At 53.0% G+C, this 20359-nt stretch overlaps 1 protein-coding gene across 1 annotated transcript in view; it reads left to right on the top strand.

The window, feature by feature from the left end:
- The window catches only part of PAPPA (pappalysin 1), a gene marked incomplete at both ends in the record, with an annotated part of 234337 nt that overhangs the window by 198711 nt on the left and 15267 nt on the right, over window positions 1–20359 (top strand). The window contains 3 exons of the mRNA XM_080820674.1: window positions 3989–4136; window positions 9153–9262; window positions 17936–18007. Coding sequence (XP_080676800.1) covers window positions 3989–4136; window positions 9153–9262; window positions 17936–18007 — 330 coding nt within the window. The remainder of the gene's footprint in view (window positions 1–3988; window positions 4137–9152; window positions 9263–17935; window positions 18008–20359) is intronic.

Here is a 20359-nt window from a genome sequence, read left to right on the forward strand (position 1 = left end):
CCGCCTCCAGCATTGGCCCTCCCCCTGTCGCGGCCTTGCTGCCTTCCCACACCAGCTGCTGCCGTTTCTAAAATGTGGGTGTTCCTTGAGTGGATTCTAGAGACGCAGCAGCGGAGTGGCCTCGCGCCTTCACTGACACTGGGAGAGCCCTCGTGTGTGTTGAGCTCTTACTTACTTATTCGGTCCTCGTGACGACTCTGCAGGCAGCACACCCCATGCCCATTTAATCGGGTGAGGAAATTAAGGAACACAGAGAGGTTAAGAAGCCTCCCCAGGTACTCACAGCGAGGAAGTTGCAAGGCTGGGATTCGAACCTATGTAGTTTGGCTCAAGTCTATGCTCCTAACTATTACAGTGGCATCATTTTTTTTTAAAAGATTTTATTTATTTGACACAGAGAGAGAGATCACAAGTAGGCAGAGAGGCAGGCAGAGAGAGAAGGGGAAGCAGGCTCCCTGCTGAGCAGAGAGCCCGATGCAGGGCTTGATCCCAGGACCCTGGGATCATGACCTGAGCCGAAGGCAGAGGCTTAACCCACTGAGCCACCCAGGCACCCCTACACTGGCATCGTTTAAAAAACTCACTTGTTCACTTCCCAGCTGAGCCTCAGTTTCTCAGTCTGCAACAAGGGTATGATTTCTACTCTATTGTGTTAATCAAAAGTGTTTTAAATGCCTGTAAAATAGTTGGCACATAATGGGTATTTGGTAATGGGATTATTGTATTCCGTTAGCACTCTGGATCTGTGTGACTAAAGAGAGTTTGAGAGAGTACACGTGCTTTTTTACAGATGGACTCCCAGGCACAGAGAGGCAGAATATTTTGGTGAGGGATGCTCAGCCCTCTGGGGCGAGATTTCACCTTAACATGTAGAACTGTGCGTTCAGAGCCGCGTGTACCCGGCGGGCTCCTTGCCCAGTGCTCTTGGCTTCTCTCGGATGGCATCCTCAACATCAGGTCTTCGTGGTCACCCTAGATTAACATCAAGGGTTAATTCTGAGGCTCTGTACTAGCTGGTAGGTAATCCCCAAGTGCACCAAGATCTAGTCTTAAAGGGGAATTTGGAAATCCAGACAGGCTCTAGAAAGTCTGCTGTGCAGAGGGCACAGCGAGGGCAAAGGTGCGGAGCTGGGAAGCAGGAGAAACGTGCAGGAGAGACGAGCTAACCGAGAAACTAGGAGGAAGGACAGGTGCCTGGCAAGAGATGGGGCTAGACTTGTCATCTGGGCTCCGCCGTGGAGGCCATGGAGGGCCAGGCCACAGGTGTGACTTGTTTGGAAGGTGCCGGTGTCTTAGCAGAAGGGTGGCCTACTTGTTTAAAGCAGATTTAATCAGCAGCCGAGAGTGCTTGAAGAACGGGGCAGGAGGCAGAGAGGCTGGAGGCAGCAAGACCGGGCCCTTTACTCCCCTCTTCTCCGGTGGAGCCTTCTGCAGTGGATTTCTCTATGGCGAAATTCCCTGAGCAGATTCCAGCTAGTTCTAATACGTCCTCTGCTGCAAACCGAGGGCCGCAGCCAACTCTGGCCCACGTAGTGCTGAGGTCTGCAACCCTTCAGGGGCTGGAGGCCAAATGCATCATAGGCCCAGGCCAAAGCTCCAGGAAATTGGGGTCAATTTCCTATTCCCCCGAGGGCCCAGCAGAATCATGGGGCCTGGGGCCTGGGGCTCCAGGAGGGAGAGTCGCTTCTCTGAAGCCACATGAAGTGGCCTGAACTCTCCCTGAGCTCTCTCAGAACCTCCGGGGGTGGACTGTGTAAGATGTCCCACAGCTTCCCACTCGGGATGGGCCACCCTTGTCCCGCGGCCACCGAGGCTTCCGCCGCAGACGGACAGGCGCTCGAGAGGCCCGAAGAGGGCCCCCCTTTCCCTTCGGAACCCTGTCTCCTTGCAGCTGTTTTCTCAGACAGGGCAGCTTCCGCCTCATCAGCTCTGTCGGCAGGCTGATTCACTTCCTCCTGCGTGCACTGGTTCTCCTGGTCCCTCGTCCCCCCGTGTCTTTATCTGCTCACTCACGCATGTGTCCCCTCACCCACACGTTCATTTCTGCTCTCGCTTACTGAACAGTCTCCTTCCATGACTCCCTGCCCGTTCACCCCGTCTTCTGTCAAGCGGTTCTTGAGGGAACACAAACACCTCCCGAATGATGAGTGAGTGGACCGGGGGTCGGGACCTGTGATGCGCTATGGAAAGGCCCTGAGGACGCGGGGATGAAGCGGGCACTTTCTGGGGCCTTGAGCAGCTCGTCCTCTAGGTGGGAATGGATGGGAAACAGGGAGGCAGGGTGTGTAGAGACCTGACGGGTGCGCCCTGCGGTTAGAGCAGGACTAGGATGGGGTCCTCTGGGCCAGACAGGGGGTCTGGGCGGGGAGGGAACCCAGCAGCCAGGAGGAGGGGGTGTGCGGACGCATGGCAGCAGGCGAGCACCTAGGGTGCATTTGAGAGTGTAGGTGGTTTAAGCCGACATTCAAGGTTGGTGGGGGTGCTGTAGGGAGCAAAGCCATGAAGAGGGAGCCAGAGTTCAGGCCCTGTGGGCTCTGGATGCCAGCTACGGGACTTTGGATGGAAGGGGCGGGGCATAGGAGCCAAAGCATAGATATTCATCCTAGTGGAGCACAGTCAGCGACTCCTATAGAGTTTTTCTGCTTATCAAAAGCTTGAAAGAGGGAGAGAATATACAGCTTGTTCTGCAGTGGAGGGGCCCCTGTCCAGACACCACCCAGGGTTCTCCATTCTCAGGGGGTTGAGTCCAAACTCCATAAGCTGACAGTGAAAGCCCCACCCTGCGTCTGCCCTACCAGCTCCTCCTCCCCACAAGCCCAGAGCCCCTGGGGAGCTCTCTGCTGCTCACTCTACTTCCTTGCATTTGCCCATGCCCTTTGGCCTTCCAGAAAGTTCTTTCTATCCCTGTTCCGCCTGTGATTCTATGCATCCTTGAAAACTCTTTTTCCATTTATCACCTCCTCTACAGGGCCTCCCTGCTTGCCCCTGACAACCCATTACTCTCCCCGTGACCTCCCAGCACAGCACTGATCACCGTCGCATTGACGTGGCTGGCTGCTCACGTGACTGTCTTTCTCACGGGGGCCCATACTGGACTCCCGATACAGCTCACTTGACTTTTGAACCCCACAGAGCCGGGCACAGACTGGGCACCAGGAAATGGTCCTTGGATTCAGGGGCAGTTCTAAAGTATCTGCAGCGCGAGACCTCCCATTAGAATCCCAGACTCTGGAAGTGGGCTCAGAGCGAGGACCAAGCCTGCAACGCTGCATGTGCCTACTGCCTTGCAGAAATTGGAGAAACTGTGTAATGCCTGTTCTAAAGAACTGGGGGGGGGGGGGGGAGGGGCCACCGATAGAAGTCCTCCCACACCACCCTCCATGTGCCATTACTGCTGGAATGGAATGGAATGGGGGAAAGAAGCAAGGAAGGGAGGGAGAGAGGGAAAGGAGAGGAAGGAAGTGACCTGGAAGAAAGCTTCTGACCCTCCAAGTTCCAAGTTTGCATGTGGTAGAGCCCTCCTGTGGGGCGCCTTCTCACTGGCTGAGGGAAAACAAGCTTTGCCGTATGCCGCCCTCTCACAGACAGCTCCAAGACCCATGTTCTTACCTGCTGTATGAGCTGGGGCGCATTTGGGTGTGTTTGGTCACCCACCATCTCAGTTAAAAAAAAAAAAAATAATCAACACAGAAATCCCTCTGACTGAAATCTCTGAAAGGGCTCAAAGCTAGGGTTCAGGAAACATGGGAGGCTCCTTGGAGAGCTCTGAGCACGTTTCTTCCTGCCTTGAGTCCTCAGTTTCCCCATCTGTCAAGCGGAAATGTGAACAGTGCCTCTGTTTTTGGGTGATTGGGTTTCTACCTAACACTTCCAGGGCTCTGGGGAGATGAGGAACGGTTTCCTCTGTTACTCTGAGGGACTGATGATGGTGAGGGTGGCAGTCCCTCCGGGTCGTGCTGACTGTTCTTCTGTGGTCTGTGCTGCTCAGGGACGCGGAAGCAACATCATCCACTGCCGGAAAGATGGCACCTGGAGTGGCTCCTTCCACATCTGCCAGGAGATGCAAGGCCGGTGCTCGGCCCCGGACCAGCTCAACGGCAACCTTAAATTGCAGTGCCCGGAAGGCTATGCCATAGGTACGGTGGGCGCGTGAGGGCGGCGGGGAGGCACAGGTCCTTCTCGAGCCTGGGGCCAGCGCTTTGCTGGGTGGCTGGGCACTACTCCCGATGCCCTGTAGGAGGGAGACAGAAATGAAGGAGACTAGCTCCTGTGCTCCCAGAAAGAGAGTTGAGGGTACATGTGTTGGAGAAGAACAGTCCGGGAGTGTGGAGAGTCCCACTGGAGCACAGAAGAGCTGACCGCTATGTCGGGGGACCCAGAAGGCTCCCAGGGGAAGGGACATTTCTATAGGGGTTGGACAGAGCTTGTTGGGCAGGAGATGGGCTTCTGGACAAGGAACCATGCGGCGTGGAGGGGAGGAGCTACGAGAGCACACCCCCTGTGTCAGAAAGCAGTGGTGGTCCCCGGGTAATCCTAAATTGTGTGTCATACGAATCCTTCGTGAGTACCTACAGCGGGTTAGGTCCTGCAGCCAGCACTTGAGAGGCACCTTCTCCTATCTGCTCAACGACCTGGGACAGATGAGGAGGGCACGTGGAGGGATAACAGAGCCTCCCCGGAGCCAGACAGCTCTCTTACTCTGGAGCCCCAGTTCTTCCCCTGGCATCTCAGTGGCCTCCCACTGGGAGGATAAAGGGCATGTTCAGAATGCTGTTTGCGTGGCGATAGGCTAGCTCACAGAGCGCTCACAGTGAGGGGAGACAACCTGGGGTTTGATGCCAGGGATTTGCCTGGTTGAAACCAGGCATCTGGACAGAGGCATTAATCACAGGCTCTGAGGCCTTCTGGGGGAACTGGGCGTGCATTGAGTCTGACCTCAGTGGAGGGCAGTGGTGCTGACCTCTTGGGCTGATTCCCTAATTGACCATGATGAAAAGCCCAGGGAATTGGATGTTCTTTCTCATGGCCAGCGTGATTTATGGGATAATCACCAGGGATGTCTGGAGCAGGAGGTTATCACGCACGCACTCACTCCCAGTCACACGGAGCCAACAAGTTCTGCATCCAGCAAAACGGGAGCTGTCACTTCTTGTCCAGAAGCAAGGCCTGTGCTTGGGGAGGGGAGGTGTATGGGGCCCCTGACCACCTCCTTTCAAAGACGGAAACGTAGAACCTGAGAGCACACATGCATTCTTCACCTAAAAGCAGACTAGGAATCAGTGCTCCTGCATTGAGCCCAGAGCACCAGCTTCCGTGTGGGTGAGAAAACCCCCCAGGTGCAAGGTTGCTCTCTCTGATGATTCAGAAGGGACTTCAGGTTCCTACAGAGCCACCATCTGAAGGACCCTGGCCAGGATGTTTGCAGAGAGGGGTTATCTTGCGTGATCTGCCAATATAGGCATTCTAGAAGTTTGGGGCAACAGGTGTAGCAATGGTCAGTAACATTGGCTGCTCTATCCCAAAGCCAATGCTTTCTTCTGCCATCATTCCTGACAGGTGGTTCTAGACACTTAGGTCTGTGATAGGGTCCCTGCCCCCAACTCAGCCAGGATACACAAGTGAATATTCAGTTACACTCATGACTGGTCTTAAGTGTTCCTGGGAGGGAAAATTTTGATTAAGTGACTTCTATTTAAAAGAGAAAAAGAAACTTTTAGAAACAGACTTCCTGCCTGTCTACCTCCACGGATATACTCAAATATATTCACACATGCAAAAATAAACACAAGCACAAATGTTTAATAACCAAACAGACCCAAATACACGCAGCATAAGCTCATGCCTAGCACGTACACATCAGCCAAATACCGCACAAACATATCACCTAACAGGCACACACGCACATACACACACACACACACACACACGTGTGACATAGAGTCACACACGTCACAAATGCAGATGCATCTGAGGCCCTGAAAACATGTTACGTAGACAGGAAGGTGCCCAGATATGCCACGAGGCCCCCGGGTGCGTACGCCACCCTCACAATCTTGCCGCACACGGCTCTGCTCTCCACTCACCCAGCTAGACAGAGGCACACATATGGCCACCGCATCCCTTATGCCCACCGAGCTTTCTCGCAGTCAAGCAGAAAGGGAAAGAAGTCGGTACGACACAGGAGCCTCGATGTCCTTCCCTTCCCTGTGCCCATGTCCCATTGCCAGACAGATGTCCCTCTTATGAACATGGCGATCCATGCATGGTGGCGGGCCGCTGGGGAAGGGGGCAGAGGTGGTTGCTGAGAGGGAAAAGGCAGCGTGGGACGATGGGAGGGAAGGAGGGCAGACAGGTTTCCCTCCTGACCTCCAGGTCCCTCGTCACTTCCAAAGACCCCCAGATCAGAAGCCCAGGCTGGGCCCTTCCCTGTGCACAGCCCCCCTCACCAAGGAGGGGATTTGATCCAAGGCTTTATAATCGGGGTAAAGTCCCTTCACGTGGGCTCAGGGGCTGGAGGACACCTTCTGGAGCCAACCAGAGCAGCCCCCTGTGGGCCCCTTCCCCGGGCAGCACAGGCCAGCTTCTGTGGCAACCAAGAGGACTCAGAAAGTTGCTACTGTCCCCCTGCCCCCGGGGGCTGCCACCCTCCCTCCTTCTCCCAGGGAAGGAGAGGCAGGGGCCCGGTGAGATCACCCTCTGTAATGATGCCAGTTCCTGCTCATATATCACAACAGGGCAGCCTGGTCCTAAAGCCCCAGCCCTGTGTGGGGGTGGGGGGTGGAGGGGCAGTGCAGGGGAGGGAGCTGCGGGGAAGGGGGGACGGGACTGCTGCTGAGCAGACCAGGGATGGCCTCCTGCGTTGACCATATTTTCCCCTTTGTCCTCTCCTGGGAGAAGAGAGCCTTTGGTTTTTCCTCACAGGCTACCTCCTGCTTTTGCAAAAGAGGATTTTATCATCACAGGCTTGTTTCTACCTCGCTCCCTAAATACTCCTTCAGAACTGATCTTATGATAAACGCGCAGCACTGACTTTCTCCAGCTGCTTCGTGACTCCCCCCGCCTTATTCCCGTCACTCATCTTTTCGGTGTTTTTGCAGCCCTCCCCACCCCTGCTGCCCCATTTCTTTTCCCTCCTCTATCTTCCTTTCTCTTTCGTCTGTTGGGCTCCCCTGTATCCACTGCCGGGCTCAGAAGGCAGAGGGACGTGGGTTTTAATTCATGGAGCCCTCGTTGCCTGCTTTGTAACCTGAGCTCCGTGCACATCTCTAACCTGAGAAATGGGTGTGATGACAACCTGTCACCCAGTGTGGGGTATTCAGGGGAATGAGTGACATATGAAAACCACCTGCAGAGCCAGGGGTCGGGCCCCCACCTTCTGGGCTCGGGGGCCCTGCATTTAAAGTGAAGAGGTTTTAAACACTGCCCTAGGCCTGCCACACCACCCTCGTCCCTCTTCAGTCCCGGTGAGTCTCTCAGAGACCAAGATGGCAACAAGCAGAGCCCTCTTGGATAAACTGTGTGTATGTGTGTGTGGGGGGGTGGGTAATACACACAGACATCACACACACATGCACGTATGCGTGCACCTGGAAGGGAGCCTTTGAATGGCTACTGGAATCAAGTTGGCTGTCTCTGGGGACTCACTTCGTGTTCAGGGGTGGTCCTGGCATTAAGGCAAGGGAACGGCTTCCTTAGGACCTTAATCATATTCTGCCACATCCGTCCTTTGCCCATGGGAATGAGCATGGCTTGAGAGTCCTGGGGACACCTCATGGGATAGGCTTGATTCTCAGGAGACCTCACAATGTGTGAGGGCAGGGTGGAGAATGAATGCACCAAACTATACTCGACTTGCCAGCCCACAGCTTAAAGCCCGCTGTGCCTCATCAAGGGCTGCTGTGTACCCGCCTGTCCCTGCTTATCATCAACGCCTTCGTTCTTTCATTTCTTTATCCAAGATGCAGTCTTGTATTCATTCACTCCCCCATCGGGGTACACATGTCCTCCTGCACATTCACACACCCCTCAGTCCCTTGTCCACGGATGCATTCACTCACTCACGGATGCATTCACTCGCTCCCTGTCTCTCTCACTCATTTCACAAATGCTTGCTGCCCTGCGTGGTGCCAGGCTCTGGGCGGAGAACGGGGAGCACAGAGAGGGCTGGCTTCAGGAGTTTAACAGTCTGGCAGGGAAGAGAGCCATCGATACAACCGTCCCCAAGCCCGTGGGAAGGGGCTAGGGCCTGTGAGAGGGCCTGTCTCTCAGGAAAGCAGGGAGGGCTCCTCGGAGCAGGCAGCACTTGGATGGAGGTCGGAGGGATCATTAATAGTGCGTTAGTTGAAGAAGAGTAGGAAAGGCCTAAAAGCACTGGAGAGGCATGTGTGGAAGCGCTGCGCAAGCAGGAAGTGAGGGCCTGGGAGGGCTGATGCTTCCTGCACCGTCCCTGCGTGTCAGGCACCGGGCTAGGCTCACAAATGAGTCCCTCTCATCCCTGTCCATGTAGGGCATCACTGTAACCATGGGAAGGCAGGCACAGAGAGGGCGTAAGGCCAGCACTGAGAGACTCATCGTTGCTGAACGCTGCTCTCACTCAGGCGCAAAGATCAGGGCAGGCTTCTTGGACGATGTGAACTAGGCCATGAACTGATATGATTTGACCTTGAGAAGGCAGATGGGGGTGATTCTGGGGAGGGGGTGAATGGGAGCAGAAACATAGAGGCAAGGGGTTGTGGGACTCAGGTGGCAAACCTATGGCAATCTGGCCAGACCATCCAAAGCGTGAAGATGGTTAATGGGAGATGAAACTGACTAGACCATGGCAGCCCATGGATGCTGGACAAAGGGGATTACATTTTGTCTTGCTTTTGGGGAACCTTGGAAATGTTCTCAAGCAGAGGAGGGGCGTGACCAGACAGGACTCAGGGCCGACGAACATGGTGATGGGTGCAGCCTAGACTAGAGACCAGAATAGAGTCGGAGAGACCACAGGCTGCCCCTCTGGGAGTTAGCTTCTTTCCACTGTCCTCAGGGCCAGGGTGGCCTGGCCCACAGGGGACCAGGAGCAGGAGGGCCCGCACTGTGAGAGAGCAGCCCATGGGCATCAGGGGACTGTGGGCTGAGCTGTGGCCTCACACTGTGCTTGCCCTCAGGGTCGGAGTGTGTCACCTCGTGCCTGGACCACAACAGCGAGTCCATCATCCTGCCAGTGAACGTGACCGTACGGGACATCCCGCACTGGCTGAACCCCACACGGGTAGAGGTGAGTGACAGGGCCGACCCTGGTGGCTCGGGGAGGGAAATGACCCCCTTGGACACTTACTGTGCCCTGGTCCTGAATTAGTCCTTTCGCACATGATGCCAGTCATGAGTCACTGACTCATCACACCTGTTCTGGGGGGAGGCTCTGTTCACGATCATTTCTCCAGGCCTCCAGCATGTCACACTCCCCTTCGGCCAGGCGTGTGCAAAGGACCTTTTATTTACTGTTCCACTGAATCCTGAGGACAGGCTAGGAATAAGAGGACTGTTGTCCCCAGTTTAGAGGTGAGGACACTGAGGCACCGAGAACACACAGAAAGCAGCATCAGGTCACAAACCCTCGTTTGTCTGACCGGGTCTGTCTGTGAGTATAGTGCGATCTGGCTTCTCCAGACAAGCTCTTAGAAGGCCTTCTGCGTGCAATGGCCTAGATTTCTGGTATCCTCCCTGCTTTACTTGTTTGATGGAAAGCAACTAATTGTGAGCTGGGGAACTCGTAACACCCATTTCTCAGGAAGAACCCACTGTGTTCCCGTGCCCAGCACTCAACACACGAGATAGTATTTAAGCCCCAGAATTATTGTACGGAGCAAGGGGCATCGCCTGCAGTCCCTGCTTGGGGACACGGAGATCTTAGGAGTGAGCGACGGGCCCCCGCACGAAGGCTTGAACCCGAGCCTGAGTCCAAAGGCAGTGCTCCTCCCGCAGTGTCAAGCTGGCATGGCCTTGGCCAGAGGCCTTGTAGGCTCTGCCTCTCGGCAGCTGCTGTCCTTCCCCAGGTCCAGCTGGGGGCTGGCCACTCCCTCAGGTCTACGTGTCACCTGGTCCATCCATGACCCTGTAGGTGAAGCAGAACCCCACTCTTGCCCTCAAGGGCAGCGTGGACCCCGGGCTTCATGTACCTGTTCTGGGCACTGGCCCAACCTGGAGAAAGTGAATGAGGGAAGCAGGGCACACAGGGCACTGTTCAGCGATGTCCCTGTCGGGCAGCCTTTCTGCCTGGGGTGCGGGGGGCCTTGCTGTCTGCCCTCCTGCTGCAGATCTCGCTCCGGATAGCCAGGCAGAACCCGATACGAGGTGTACTGTTTCTCAAATGAGCTGAGGGCATGATCGCGAGGGCTTACTCAGCACCGGCCCATGGCGCTGGCGCTGCCGCTGGCCTTGGACACGCACTCCGCTCCCCTGTGCGCCCCAGCACTCTTCTCCCTCCCTCCTCTCCCCTTCCTCCTTCTGTTCTCTGCCCCACACAACTGTTGCGTGCTTCTGCCTCCACTCTGTTTCTCTGTCCCCTCTCCTAAGACCCCGATCCCCTTGTTCCACATCCCGCCCGCCCATACTCCTGCCCCTCTGTCTGCCCCTGACTCTCCCATGCATTCCCTAGACAGCACTGCTTCGCCGACCTTATGCTCCTCATCTGTTTTCTACCCCACTGCTAACCCAGAGACCCACACAGATTCTCACTGAATAACCCCCGGGGAATGCTGGCGTGCTGTCCACACCCAGGGGCACACACAGAACCCCATGTCAGAAGCTCAAGGAAGTTGGAGATCAAGTATAAGCCCCTTACTGTACAGGCAGAGAAACTGAGGAGTGGCGAGGGAGGCGGTTAGGCCAGGGTCGCCCAAGAAGCAGAGCCAGGACTGTGCCACGCCGCGGATCCATTCCCCTCCCCTCCCTCTCCCCTGCCCTGCTTCCATATACCCGAAGGCAGGGGAATCACACTCCTACACAGAGCAGACACAGGAGACCTCCCTCATACCCCAGTACCGGAGGTCTTCTCTGCCTGGGACTCAGACCAGTTTCCCCTGGCCCAGCTCCCACTCAGGCCTTTTCTCTGCCCCCCTGGGTGAATTCCTGCCCTTCCCTCTGCGAGCCCCGGGCACTAAAGAGTTCAGTTATAATTCACTGTGAAATAAATCCAGGGATTGGAAAGCCTGCGAGCCCCCCTTCCCCAGTTGCCCACCCGCCGCCTGCCCGTCCCAGCCCCCACCCAGTTCCCTGGTCTGCCGACCCTTTATTGATGCCGGCCTACGGAGAGAGCCATAACGAGGTTCAGACCTCCACCGGTCTCCGGAGGCCTCATTATCCAGGAGGAAAAAAATGTGGTAGAAACAGGGAGGAGGGTGAAGGGCAGAGATTGATGATTTCCAGGAATAAGGCAGAAAAGCTGGCCTCTGCTGCACCCTTGCCCCCTTGGGTGGTGAGAGCTAGGCAGAAACCGAGTGGCTAGAGCAGGCGCCGCCAGGCCAGGCCAGAGCAGAGGCCTGGGGTTGGGCGGGGGCGGGGGAGCCCCACGTTCTTGGGCCTGCCTCCCAGGGGGCCAGGGCCAGGCACAGGGGTGGGAAGGCGCAGGGGTGGGAAGGCACAGGGGTGGGGGCCGGCGGGGCTCCAGCTCCCCTTACCTTTGTCCCCGGGGAAGGAAGTGCGGGGCTGGAGCTGACATTTCCTGCATGCCGCCTGTGAATCTGGCACTGGGTCACGCTTCCTGCACACACACCCCCCATACCCCGTGAGTGGGTTTCAGTCTCTCCCCGGTTTGCAGGGGAGGAAATGGAACCTCAGCGAGGGGAGCCCCTTGCCTGAGAGGAAGTGAAGGGAGCCCCTGGGCAGTCTCATGGGCAGCTGTTCCCGGCTGCCTGTGCAGTTTCTGCTGGACATAGGACAATAATAATATAAACCAACTGTTCACTGACCGCTTACCGGGGAGCATGCTGTGGGATAGTTCACCGCTGGCTCTCCAAGCTCCCCACTGCACCCCCTCCCGACCCCACCCCCAGAAAACAGCCACCATCTAGAACTCTAACTTGTAGCATTTGCCAATTACCGTGGTGTCAATATTCCCCCCATGGCAGATGTCCAGGTTCCCAAGTTGCCCTCACTGCACACAGAGCTGGGACGGGACAGGCACCGCTGCCTCTCCTGGGCCCATGCGAGTCGGCCGAAGCCCACAGTGGCCCGTGTCGCACAACAGCCTCTATTTTAAGTACTTTGCATGCATCGGCCTATGTGATGAGAACAACGCCTACTTAGGTGAGTGGGAGATGGACCCTGAGATCACGTGCCGTAATGAGCACACCACGATGGTGACCTTTGCACAGGCAGGCCCGCGGTCCTCTTACCACAGTGCTCCGTTTTGTGCCTAGCTCGCGGTGGGTGCTCGCCAAATACTTGGGCTGCAGGGTCAAGTGACCAAGGTTCTAGTTCAAGCTCAGGCATGTTCTTGTTGTCTTTCCTTGGGCAAATCCTATCACTTCTATAAGCTGCAGTTTGCCTGTCTGTGGAAGGAGAGATAGGCCTGGATCAAGAGTCCCAAAGTCGGGTACCCACGGGAACGGGGCTGGTGGGATAAGTGGGTGAAGCAGGCCTGGGGTGTCATTCTACATATCACACACCTAGGCATATTATTAATAATAGTAGCAGGATTTACTAGACATATTTCAGACACTTAAAATATAATACAAACACCCAGGTATGTTATAATACAAACACCCAATTTAAGAAATAACTCTCTAAATTTTCTTCTTACTGAGACTTAATGCACATGCTGATCCTTCGTGTAAGGTTTGATCAGTGTTTATGTTTGTGGTCACTCCTGAAACCACTCCCCAGGTCAGAATCTCTGGCTCCCCAGAGGTCATCCCCTTGCCAGGCAATGGTTGTGCCCCCAAGATCAAGTCTACTGGGTTAGCTTATTTTTTTTTATTGAGGTATAATTGACATATAAAATTATATTAGTTTCAGGTGTACTAAAATTTTTAGGCTTACTTTCATAAAGAAAACCACTCTGTCCCTTTATTTTTTTAAAGTTCTCCCCTTTGAAAGCCCCCACTCCACCACCCCCACCGCCCCGCATGCACTGTCGGGAGATACAGGGATACGGAGAATTCTTCCTCACATCTCATAAAGGATATGATACAAACTCAATGACAGATGGCAGTGTCTCTTGGGCTCAGTGCTGGAGAGACTGCAGGGAAAGGTGGAGACAGTGGTGAACTCTGGGAAGTACATCCTGCTTCCCAAGAGGGCAGCTCGAGCCACGTGTGGCAGTGTGGAAATGGGTGCCTAGTATGGCTACAGTCCCCACCTTGTCTTGAATATAAGAAATCTGGAGTCTTTAAAATATAAAATCTCTAATTTTTTTTTAAATATTAGCAAATAATTTTGACGTCTGTCAAGCACGCTGTGTGCCAGACCGAACATTTCTGTAGGTTGTGTAGCCTGGAAGCTGTTGGCTTGCAACCTTTGGATGAGGCAGACTCTTAGCCCCAGCATCTGGAATTCAGGGTAGCAGCCTCTCTGTCAACCAGCTCCAAGGGAGCACCCCAGTCTCCCCTGTACCTCGACTTGTTCACGGCAAAAGCAGCTCGTGGCCTCAGCGGCTTATGATTCCTCCAGGCAGCTGGGACTTTGGATTTCATAATGGCTTCTGGGAAAAGGATGGAAGGAGGGAGGAAAGAGAGGAGAAGAAGAAAGGGAGGGAGGTGCTTAAGGTGGGCGGGGAGAAGTCACCATTTACTGAATACCTATGATATGTGGGTACCGATAGGCAGGTCCAAATGCCACCTCATTTTGTCTCTACCATACTCCAATGAGATCAACAGTATCACCATTTTATACACGAAGAAGCTGAAGTTCTCACTGGGTTTTCTCTGCCCAGTTCATGTACCTAATACATCTGAATCAGAATTTGAACCCAGGGCTAATTCTCCTGCATTTCGTCTTGCAAGGTAACCACCGTCTATATTACAAATCATAATTCGACCCTTGCAGACAAAGGGTGCAGAATTCATTCCTTGAAAGCAAGGCCGCACCATGGAATGCCCTGTCAAGGGTCTGAAGTCAGAGGTAGAAGGGGGGTTCTGAGTGAGCACGGAGTCCAGTCTCTCCGAGGTATAGAGGCGAGACAGTGTGTACCCTGCAGGTGAAGCCCACGCTGCAAAGATGAGTCCAGAAGCCAGTGATCCTCATTCACTCATTTGTTCACTGGTTCATTCACTCACTCAGAAACACTGATGAGGTCCTTCTAAACGGCAGGCATTCTTCAAGCACAAGGCATTCGGGGTGAAGAGTGCCTGGGCTTTTAAAAAAAGCCCGAAGCTCTGTACGTGGTAACGAATGGCAAACATAAGTTAAATGATACCATTCATTCACCGAAAGTCCTATACATCGAGGGGAGAATTAAGGAGAAAAGAGGGCTCATCGTAGACGGTATCTGAAGGGGTGTCCAGTCTGAGCCTTAGGATGGGGAGGCTCCCTTACGATGCTTTCTCACATGTCTTAAGCTCTGCCCTGGGGCCCCATCTTCCCTGGGATTCATCTTGGAATCTTGGAGACACTCTGCCCACCCCAGCCCCCTGCCTACTTTCCTCTCAGAGCCCTTCCACCTTCCTGAACCTTGGTCTTCCCGTCAGGCCAAAGAGTAAACTATTTTAAATTTATAGTTTTGGGGGCTAGGGGAATGTGAAGGAGAGCGTAGGGTTTAAATACAGATCTGGTAATCAGAGAGACTTCCCGATGATCCTTGCCTATGTGTATGGCTTAGAGCAGGTCGGTTCATTCTCTGCGGTCCGTTTCCTCCCGTGTAGCCCAGACTCAAAAATAGTACCTCTCCTGTAGTTAGGGTAAGAATTAAATAAAGATCTGAGGACAGGGCTTGTGCGGATGAGGATGAGGATAATGATGACAGGGTTGGTAACGGTGCTGTGATAGTGATGAAGATGATGGTGATGGTGATGGTGGTGATGGTGATGCTGAAGGTCACTGCAGCCAGTAAGAAAGGACAATGTATTCTTCTTAGGCACCACGGCAGGAAATGAAAGCCGCCTTACAAAACCTGGCCCGAAAGCACTCTCACTGGGCCCAAGGTCTCCCTGGCACCCAGAGGAACAAGGCTGACATTGGAGGGCCCCCATTGGGGATCTCCCAATCTGTAGTGTAAACAGCCTAGCTTTCCCTTCAGCCCTTGCTGCTTGCCCCCTTCCAGTTCTGCTCACATACAGAGGGGCCCTGTAGTGAGACAGGTAGGGCGTGCAGCCCTGAGGAACAGTGGAAAACCCAAAAGCCTTGGAAAGATAAACAGTCTCATGCGGATAGTATAAAAGTCCTTTCTCAGAACTCACGTCAGGTAGACCTCAGCTGACAGAACCTTGTACAGCCACACCACAACACTCCTACAGGCGGATTAAATTAGCTCTCTCGGATAAACAGGGGGAGGGATGGGCATCAACTCCCTTGTGGATCCCAACGCTGCTGTGTTCTATTACTTGAGCCATTACCAAGGGCCCCTCCAGCACCTCTGGGTTTTGGCTGGGGACAGACTCTCAGACCCAGAGATGAAATCCTGGGTCAGGTCTCACAGAGAATGAAAGTAGGTGATTCTCTCCACCTCTGGCCCTGTGGCTGGGAAGCAGAGGGCACCAGAGTAGCTAAGCTGAAAGAAAGGAGCACCGGAAGCCGCTCACAGTCCTTCATCTGGTCAACATGTACTTGTTTGCTCTGTTCCAGGCCTGGTCCTGGGGAGACACAGAGATGTGTCAAACCCAGGTCCTCAGTTAATCAATCCCGTAACGTTTATCTCCGTGGATCATCACGATAAGCCCACGATGTGATTTTCGGGACCCATCTCACAGACAGGAGAACCCAGCCTCGGAGTGGAAATTTACAAAGCAATTTCAAGTCGAATTGCATCCACACCTGACACAGCCCGTGCCCAAGGTCTTTCCCGCACGTCACCTCGTCTAGGTGTATTGGGGGAAAAGGTAGAAAGAGGCAGGGCGTAGTAGTGACGTAGTCTACGTAGCAGACCTCCCATGGAGAGACTGGTTGGTAGATCTTCAGCTTAGGTTGTTTGTTTAAGACTCTAATTCTGCCTATGTGAAACTGGTCCTCTAGACACTATGCTAGGCATGGTAAGGGCTCTTCTGATGTTCTAGAACAGAGGAAGACAAGTAAAGAAAACCCTGCCCATTGATAAAAATCATCTCTATTTTGAGATTTCTCCATTCATTTATAACAGAAACATTTTGGGGGGCATCCTCCGTGTGCCAGACACCATTCTAGGCACGGGCGAACCACGGATGCAGTGCGGCAGAAAAGAAAGGCACCAACCCATCTTCGCCCGTTCTTGGAATCCCATGATTCCCTTTGTTCTAAGTTCACCAAGAAACTTAATTATGGTGGGGCTCCCATACAGGTCTGCCTTCGGGGAGAAGCTGGGTTGGTCATGTGATTTTCCATATTCTGACCCATATGACTGTTCATTTCCTAATGAAAATCAATCAGCTGGTGGTCATTCAGGAGAGCAAGACCTGATCACATAGACCTCTACGGCTGGTCCCTGACACTTACCTCTCATTGCAGATCTAAGCATTTGCCTCCAGGTTGTTTTCATTTTATTTTTTAAAGAAATCATTATAATTTTGGTATGAAATGTAAGACATAGAGAAAGGAGCTTCTGGGAACATCATGTTAGCCCCATTCCTGATGCTATGTACCTTCCTAGTTTTATCTTTCTCTTTTTACCTCCTTTAAAAATTATCCTCATATTGGATTTTATGTTATGAGCTTCCTTAAATAATTTCTAAAATGAGTGCTCGGTTTCGAGTCCTGGTTTCTTCAGTAAACAGCTATGAAGCCTGGGGTATTCGTTCTCCATATGACCCAAGATTCATGCCCAACTCACTGCATGGTAACGAGGAATAAATAAGATAATGCATAAAGTAATTAGCACCACAAATGAACTCAATATATTTTGGTTGTTATTATCATAGTAACAATTATTATTATTAAAGGAGGTTATAAATAAGTATGTACATGCAAACCTAGATGCTCCGGGGGGGGGGTGGGGGTTGGGGAAGGCACCACAGGGGAAGTAAGTCATGAGCAGCCGAGCAAAAGAGAACTAAAGGTTCTCCAAGAGACAAGATGGGGAAGGGCATTTCAGTGAAGAAGAACACCAAGGACAAGGTCACGGAGGTATGGCAGTGTAGACAGTGTCAGGGACCTTGAGTGGCCCATAGGGCGTGGTGGCAGGTGGAGGCAAGAAAGCTTCTCTGTGTCTCCGAGGGTTCTGAACCAGTCCACTGCTCTCAAACTGTAGTGCGTATCAGAGTCATCTGGCAGGCTTGTTTTGCAGAGTCCCAGGCCCTGGCCTCAGAGATTTGGATGCATGAGATCCAAGGTGGCTCTGAAGTACGTGCCTTCTTCATGAGCTCCCACAGTGACCCCGATGAGCGCGGTCCTCGGCACATGTGTAGGGAAACCCCGCTCCACACTATTCTCCCTTCTCCCTGCCACAGCCCTATGTATCCACTGCCTTTCCTCCTTCTTCCCACCTTGTTCCTAACTCCACCCATGGATCAAACATCAGCCAAGAATTTCCCGAAGGGCCTTCCTGACCGCGTCTTCATCCCCCAGTTCTGCTTTTCTTCAGCCCTCATTCCTGCCAGGGAGATACAGGATCGTACCTACAGCAAACACAAATACTTTTGTAATCTTATGTTTCCTGTTACTGCAAGTACAATCATCCATGGGCAAATCATCCATGTAAATGCCAGGGTGAAGACAGGACTTGGAAGATCCAAGAAGACGTGGGGTGGTTGCATGGGGTGCCAACAACGAGATGGCTTCCTCCCAGCCCGAAACCCATCTGACTGCTCTCTCCCTCTCTCTGCAGAGAGTTGTCTGCACGGCTGGTCTCAAGTGGTATCCTCACCCCGCTCTGATTCACTGCGTCAAAGGCTGTGAGGTGAGTCCCTAGGAGTGATCCTCCTCTTGTTAACATCCTGATCACTGGTCTTACATTGATCCTGGCTTCCATTCGCTTTGCCTACAAAGTGCTGTGAATATCCCTTTAATAGGCGGATTGAGCAATCCCATTTTATAGATGGGGGAATTGAGGTACTGCGATATCAACAAACATACTCAAAAATACATTTCATGGATAACAAAAGTAGGATTCCAAGGTATTCCTGCTCCCTCAGCCTATGTTCAACATGATGCTGCCCCTAGGAGGGAGGGAGGGAGGCCATCCTGATTTTTCATCTAGAACATACCAGGCATTTGACCCAAATGATCAGATTTAATGTTTAAAGAACCACAGGAGGCTTTTTTTTTTTTTTTTCCCCTTTCCAGTTCCTACTTTACTGCTGATGATTACTTGCAGGTCACTTCCTTTTGCCACACATTTGTCATACACTCGTTCTTCAACCTCAGAAGCAGTATGGATACCTTAGACCCGACCACAGAGCTGAACGGGAAGATCCTCTCTGACTTCACAGTTGAACCTTTCCCTGGAGCTTGACTTTATGGAGATCTGTCTCTGTGTCTCCTTGACAAGCCTGGGAAGGCAAAGGGGCAGAGTACTTAGAAAGTCATCTGTACTCTCAAGGGGTCACACTGCCTCTGGAACTAGGAGATATTCTGTGCACCCCAAGTCCCTTGTGGGTCTTCTCATCTGGCAATGGAAAAGGAGGCCCCAAATCACATCCAGGTGGAGGCACAAATATTTGTGGTCCTCTCCCCGCTCCAGAACCCACTCAGGAAAATGCAGGTGAAAGGGACTAGTTTGTACTCTAGAAAACTTTGTATTTGATGAAATTCTTGGAATGTCAGAGTCAGAAATGCTCTTCTAGATGATCTAAACCTGACTTTTTAAAGGTGTAGCCAGATCTGAAATTTGATGGAATGCTCAAACGGGAAGGATTCTTAGTGTGATCTAATCCTAACCAATGGTTATATGGAGTGGAAAAGGAGGATCAGAGAGGCGATGGACTGGCCCAGGATTGCACAGCATAAAAGCCACAGAGCCAAATTATGAACCTGGGTCTCCTGACTCTAGGCTAGTGCTTTTTCTCCTCCATTAGGCCACCTCCCACCCATGAATCACCCCTGACAAGACAGCCCCTGGATCAAACTTTTCATTCTGTGTATGGGCTAGGGGCTCCCTGGGGCATCTTCTAAGGGCACTTGACACTGTAGTCTTTAAGAGCCCCCCCCCCCCCCCATTCTCCCAAGGTTCAGCCGGGAATGGCAAAACCAAAGCCAAAGGCCTGTAGCTATTGCTTCCTTCCATCTCTCTGGATCAGTCCAACGCTTGGAGAGAAGGAAGCTTGGATTACCTGGGCCCTCGTTCTGCTGAGTTGGCGGTCTGGGCAGCCAGTGTGACAGCAGAATTCGATCCCTCCTTTGACTCAGCACCGGGGCCTAGGAGACCCTCACCTGTCAGGCTCTGAGTCCTGCCAACGATGCTTATCGCCTTTGCCCTTGCAGGTGATCTCCTCGCCTCCTTAACTTAAAGCTAATAGTTTGCCTCGTGTCTGGGGCTGAAAGGAATGCCTGGAAGAGATACAAACACTGGGTCAAGGCAGGAGCCATCAACCTGGAGTGTCTGGAGTTAGCCAGGACTGAGGAAGGGTTTGGGGACTCCTGAGCCCTCTACCCCAAGCTGTGTCCAAAGTGGTCCCTTCACTCCCTCATACATCAGAGCCTCACTGATGCCTCTTAGGGGCCTGACACTACTCAAGGTTCTGGAAACACAATGACCTTAGTCAGGTGAAAACAGAAACCATGCTCCTCCTTCTTCCTGAGTCCAGACGTGTGGTGTCTTCTTGCCCCCTGTGCATCCATGCATCCACAAATCTGTCCATGAAGAACTGAACCGTTTGACTGAATGAACATAAATGGTGACGTTTTGCTCAAATCACCACACGTTTTGCTAGGAAGTCCAGGCTACAGATAGGGACGACACGTAGTCCTGTCCCTCGGGAACTCACAGTATAGTGAAGGAGGTAGACAATTAAAGAATTCTGAACTATGGACCAAGAGCTTTAACCAGACCAAGTACAAGAAGCACAGAGCATCCTAGGGGGCTCAGAGAAGGCATTTCAGGGGTGTGAGATTGGAGCTAGATCCCGAAGAATGAGCTGCTCGCCCGAACACAGTAGTAGGAGCAGTAGCCATGAGAAGTACCAGGGATGGGAAAAATCCCGTCAGCGGCGGAGCTTTTCACATGTCATTCGCTCCCTCTCGAAATCCTCTGTTCTCCACCCTCCTCTAATTAACCCCTGCCCATCTTCCTGATCTCTGCTGAAAGGTCATT

Source organism: Martes martes (genome assembly GCF_963455335.1).
Source record: "Martes martes genome assembly, chromosome: 12".
NCBI lineage: Eukaryota > Metazoa > Chordata > Mammalia > Carnivora > Mustelidae > Martes > Martes martes.